Source organism: Macadamia integrifolia, chromosome 13 (assembly GCF_013358625.1).
Source record: "Macadamia integrifolia cultivar HAES 741 chromosome 13, SCU_Mint_v3, whole genome shotgun sequence".
NCBI classification, from domain to species: Eukaryota; Viridiplantae; Streptophyta; class Magnoliopsida; order Proteales; family Proteaceae; genus Macadamia; species Macadamia integrifolia.
The window spans coordinates 22950940-22956939 of NC_056569.1; the positions used below are offsets into that span (position 1 = coordinate 22950940).

Below are 6000 nucleotides of genomic sequence, written 5' to 3' on the forward strand. Positions count from 1 at the left end.
ATATTTTATATTTCATTGATTGGCTCGTGGCCTGCTTCTGAAATACTGTTAAAAGCTCATAGGATTAGGCCACCTTACTGTCTATCTTGTTTCTTGGGGTCACGAAGAACTGAAATGATCCACTGAGGGCTTGAGGGGTGGCTGACCTTGAGGATAATTTTTAGAGTTTACATAGGAGTAATTCTGAAAATTTATCTCATTATTCCCCCTTAAATAATTAGGATAAGTTTATTAGAGTTACTAGAAATTCTTTGTAAACACAAGGCATGAGTAAAGAGAGTAACATTTTCTTCAATCCAAGTGAAACACAAGGCATGAGTAAGAGAGTATAAACATTTTTATCGAACCACATAAATCATTGCATTATATGATTGTTTCTTCTTAAGCTTTTTATTCCCTCTATTTCCATCCTCCTCCCTCCCTCTGTCACTTCGCCCTTGTCTTCCTTTTCTCTGGTAAAGCTCTTAACTCCATTGATCAAGGTCTGGTCTCACCATTAACTCCCTCCCATTCAAGTCCAACTTCAACCACGACAGTGTAAGAGAAAGAAAGAGAAACCGTAAAAGAGACATTGAGAATCAAAGGAGAGAGAGAGAGAGAGAGAGAGAGAGAGAGAGAGAGAGAGAGAGAGAGAGAGAGAGAGAGAGAGAGAGAGAGAGAGAGAAAGATATGGAAGGAGGAGTAGGGAATATTAGGAAGACGAGTTCGAGAAGTCTAAATTCTTGAAATGATTTTCTGGGTTTTTTAATCTGAATTGTTTTCTCAAACTTGATCTGATCGATGTTTCGAAAGATTTTATTTTGTTTGAGGCCATAGTTTTCTGTTATTGGTTCCGCATCTTAAGGAAACAGCTCTCAGTAACTAAGTAACTAACTCAAGTGGTCCTATGTGGAGTCTGTTAGTTAGTTAAGAATCCTTTTCTTGAAGAGTCTGTAACAGAACTACTATATATAATTGTAACTCAGTCCTCATATTTGATTAACAAAGATATAGACCGAATTTGCTGCTTGCTTTGTTTTGACAGAGTTTCATCAGAAATGCCATTTTAAGATTTCCTTTTCATATTTCTTCCTTTCTCAAACTCATATACGGTTCTGCAAATTCATGAAATGTTGTAGTAACTCCAGCCATGTGCCTCCCAAGATTGAGAATATCCATTACTTTTTCCACTCCAATTGCATCGGGAGACCAGATCAGGTTCTCGTACTAAGCCCCATCCACATACATGTAATCCACCCAAGGAAAAGTCCTATGGTGGATTTCATGTGTGCGGATCGGGCTTCGTACAAGAATGGCTCTCGTTCGAGAACCTGATCCACATTCCTGCATTGGGGTCTCTTGGGTTTGAGCAGAAAGGTTTTCAAAGTTTTTAATTGTCTGTTTGGTTTTGAGTACCAAGGGTAGGCATTCAATGGCAATCCCACCAAGATGGCTCGCTCTCATGGGAGGAAGTTCCAGGTTTCCATCAAGCTAAGAGACTTCCAGGACAATTGTACGTTGTTATCACATTGATTGTGGCCTTAATTTCTCAATAGATTACTACCCTTCTTATCTAGTTATCTATTTGTTGGGGTTCCACATGAAAGACAGAAATAATTATTATCTCACATAGGATGTAAGTAATTAGAGACTCATAGGTACTTGGAAACTTGGTTAGTTTTCAAGAATGAGTTCTATCAAGTACTTGACACTATCCTGTGTGTACTCTCAAAGTTAAGTCGGGCCTTTTGCTCCTTAGCATCTTTGGGCTTTTCAAACTCCCCAAAATATGACTGACTCACCAAGATTATATTTAAGTATAATCTTCTAATCATTTGATTAATATATTTTTGAACCAAGTTTCTGGTGATGGGATCGAATCCATTCATGTGTGGGTGTGGGTGGATGGGTGGGGGTTGTATCATATCAGCAAGAGTTTGAGTTCCACTCTGTCTCGAACATTATCACCTCCTATGCTAGCCTATCTTCTCTTATTTTGTAGGAGTCCCACTGATTGGAAACTCTATCTAACAAGGAGATCTAATAGGAGTAGTTATATTAGAATACAAACTCTATAAGAGGATAGGGTTTGATATCATATGGAACTCTAGTGAGGTAGGAGTCTTAATAGGATGTAGAGATTGACAATCCGTGGGACTCCTACAAAATAAGAGAAGATAGGCTAGCATAGGAGGTGATAATGTTCGAGACAGAGTGGAACTCAAACTCTTGCTGATATATCAGGAGGGTATTTTGATAAGATACTAAAACCCTATAAATTTCACATCATATGATTATAATCTACCCTTAGAATATTTCTACGTTAATTCGCCTAGATACATTTTTCTACCATTTGATTGATTTGACTTTGTAAATAACTGTCAAAAAAAATGCTGTAATAAATCTGAATACATTGACCTTATCAAGAATTTCTGTTAATTGTTGAATAATTAAGAAGAATTTGTAGGATTTTTTTTTTTTTTTTTTTTAATGTTCCAATTGACCATTGATTGGGTGTTATTATGGAAACCTAATATTTGATTTGATTGCCAATTAGCTAGGATTCTATTATAAGAATACCCACCATATTAGTTTAGTTGCAAACATAGAAGATTGCTCTCTAATTGATTGACTGGGAGATGGGCATTGTGTTATTAAAGGAGACTAATGTTGGTGTATGATGTCTTGTATTCCGTCGCAGTTTAATTCAGGGAGTACTGGTGCAACACCTAGACAGGCAGGACGGCGGTCCCGCTAGCCGGTTAGCTGGCCGTGGGGGTTGCAAGGGCTGCGCCCCTCGCTCGAATTTTTTATTTGAGGGCAATAGTATACTTTCCGGATTAGGGTTTTTTCGCTATATATTTGTAGTGATGATTTCTTTCTCTAAAATGCAAGCAATACTGAGAGGTGCGAGGATGAGCGCTGTAACCCTATTCTCCATTTATAGTGAAGCAGGATCTCATCTCACCGGGGACGTAGGAAACCTTGCCGAACCTCGTAAAAATCCGTGTGCATTGTTTGTTTTGTTTTTCCATTATTCTCTGCATCGTTTTAGGGTTGTGTTTCTACAACTAGGTCCCCCTTATATGGTTACGTACTAATTCCACCAATTAGAGAAGTGCATTGAGAAAATATTAAGGTAGAAACCTACCTCCATTGAAGAAGAAGAAGATTGCTCATTCATGCAATGACATCATCAATGGCTCCGTCAAGTTCCACTGGAAATAATACGTCATCGACAGTGAACGGTATATCGTTTCCCCCTCTTGTAATGAAATGATTCATAGTGCATTGATAAGATCCTTATTATGATTTAAAAATTATGATGTTATAAATTCCATCACAATTAGGTGACCCCAGTGCATTCAAGTCCCATAGATGAACCCATTTTTTTTTTTGGTTTTTTGGTGAAAGATCACCTCACTTTTTGAAAGCTTCAAATGAGTATCCAATGGGCAATGCCTGAAGCCTGGCCACCAACCTATGCTAGACCTATTAGTTTAGGATGAGAATTGGCTCTTTATCATCTCTGATTACCAATAATTACCAATAGATACACCGACTAATTAAAGAAAATCAAACTATTTTCCAATGAATGGTAGACACATTGATCTTATGATCTTATATTACTAATTTTCTTACTTTAGGCTTCTGGTGTGTATAAGATCCAGAAGGGTGTCTAGATTCACTTTAAGCAACTTCATCCTTAATTCCTGCCCAATATCAACTTAGATGTTTGGTCCCGATGGGCTCCACTTAATTTCCTTGGTGTTTATCTTTGTTTCTGGTCACGAAGAACTGAGTGGCGTATGGAAGGATTCAGGGCGGCAGACCTTTTGGGAAAAAAAATTGGAGTTTACTTTAGGGTGTTACAGAAATTTGTGTCTATTTGTTTTCCATTAAATAGTTGAGATAAGGTTATTAATTGGGAATTTTTTGTTCATATCTCTTCGTAAACGTAAGCATCTTATCGCACCACGTATATTCTTACGTATGTGATTGTTTCTTCTTTTTGTTTGTTGCATTTTTTACATCAAGAATGAGGTCTGCAATGGAAAAATAAGCATTCATAGATAATGAAAAATTGTAGATGCCTTTTGTTATTTTTTTTATTTTTTATATTGACAAAAGGTCTAAGTAATAATCGGAATAACCCATTGGTGGTTTAAGGATGTCAATTTGAACCTGAATCAAAATCGAACAAAGTAAAATTTGAGTATAGATTTTCCGAACCACATTCTATATACAACATTGGAACTGAATTCTAAAACCCAAATCGATCTGATTGAATTTGAATACTAGTATATGATAGTAAATTAATATTTTGTGGTGTATTAATACATTATAATAGTAATATATTATAATATATAGTACTAATAACAGTTTTAGATTTTATAATACTGTTATACTGAAATCGTAACCAAATTGTGTACAAGCCTAATATAACCTAATTTAGAAACCAAAATTGAACTGAAACCTTGCATGTTCAATTTGAGTATCAAATTTTAGAATTGATTCGATTTTTATTCGATCCGAAATCACATCAATTCTTCTCTGAACCGAATTGAGTAACCAATTTCAAACCGATTTGACACCCTTAAGTAGGCTTACAAGTCTTTCTTGTTTTTTTAGGGGGTAAAGTAGTAGGCTTACAAGTCAAAACAGATAAAAAGAGAGGATTAGAAAACTAAATATTCAGGTAAAAAAGAACAGTAGAGAGATAAATGTCAAGGCAAAGCGTGGTGGACCCTATTTTTATATGAAGCCCAACAGGGGGAAGATACGTTAGAATGAAGAATTGGGTGGGGTCATTATATAGGTAGTGGAAAACCCATAAAGAAGGTGGTCGGGAAAGAGCCCAGGTTCACTTTTCAGGGTTCCTCTCTCTATCTAACCCACCTCTTCTTCCCACTCTCACTTCTCTCTGGCAACTCCCTTGATCAGAGAATCCCTCTAGTATCAGAGAGAGAGAGAGAGATGGAAGGAGGAGTAGGGAAAACTAGGCAGAGGAGCTCGAGAAAAAGAGAGAAGGAGGTTTTCCATGTTATCCACAAGGTTCCTTCGGGAGATAGTCCTTACGTTCGAGCCAAATATGCTCAGGTTCTAATTGATACCTCTTTATATCTCTTTCTCTTGTCCATAAGAAGAAAAATTCATGAAATAATCTTTGGGGGGTTTTTTTTTTCTCGATTATCTGGCAATTTTCTTGGGTCAGAGATCTTTTGATAAGTTATAAGTTGGGTTTTGATAGTTGACTTGTAGCGGTTCCACTCTGAAGCAATTATGACATGGTTGAGGAGAAAATTATGGCAATTTTATTCATCATTAGAAATCTTCGAAGATGGATAAAACCGAAGAAGATCTCAATTATCACGGTGATCCCGCTATCCCATATCAAATGTGAATAGCCCGATGTGATAAATTCTAAGGACTTGAACACCAGACTCACTTTTTCATAAGTCATGATTCAACCAGTATCAATCATTTATTACTCAAGAAACCACGGCCTGGTTTTCAGATCCATCATTTGTGGTTATACTCTTGACCTTTTATGGATCACTTTTTTTTTTTTTTTAAACAAAAAAAAATGAGAAAAATTACAAGGCCATCTGGGCAACCCATGAATCTAGGTCTCTTAGATTTGAATAGAAAATGATATCCAAGTCTTTTAACTGACTGTTTGGGTTTGAGTAAAATTTTTTTTTTTTCTTTTCCATACCAAATATGCCTTATCGTTTTGGCATTTTCAGCTGATCCTGAAGAACCAAGAAACGGCAATAGTATTGTTTTGGAAGGCAATAAACGAAGGAGATAGAGTAGATAGTGCACTCAAGGACATGGCTGTGGTGATGAAACAGCAGGACAGAGCTGAAGAAGCCATTGAAGCCATTAAATCCTTTAGGTATCGTTGCTCCAAACAGGCTCAAGAGTCGCTGGATAATGTCCTCATCGACTTATACAAGGTATATACATCTAAACTATTAATCCCTCATTCTTAACCCCCCCAAAAAAAAAAAAAAA

At 36.6% G+C, this 6000-nt stretch overlaps 1 protein-coding gene across 2 annotated transcripts in view; it reads left to right on the forward strand.

Moving 5' to 3' along the window:
* The first annotated feature begins 4859 nt into the window (after positions 1-4859).
* Positions 4860-6000, forward strand: part of LOC122060065 (protein SULFUR DEFICIENCY-INDUCED 1-like) — a 4266-nt gene continuing 3125 nt past the window's right edge. For both annotated transcript variants that reach the window (XM_042623223.1, XM_042623224.1), the window contains exons 1-2: positions 4860-5079; positions 5730-5942. In XM_042623223.1, coding sequence (XP_042479157.1) covers positions 4957-5079; positions 5730-5942 — 336 coding nt within the window. In that variant the 5' untranslated portion in view covers positions 4860-4956. The remainder of the gene's footprint in view (positions 5080-5729; positions 5943-6000) is intronic.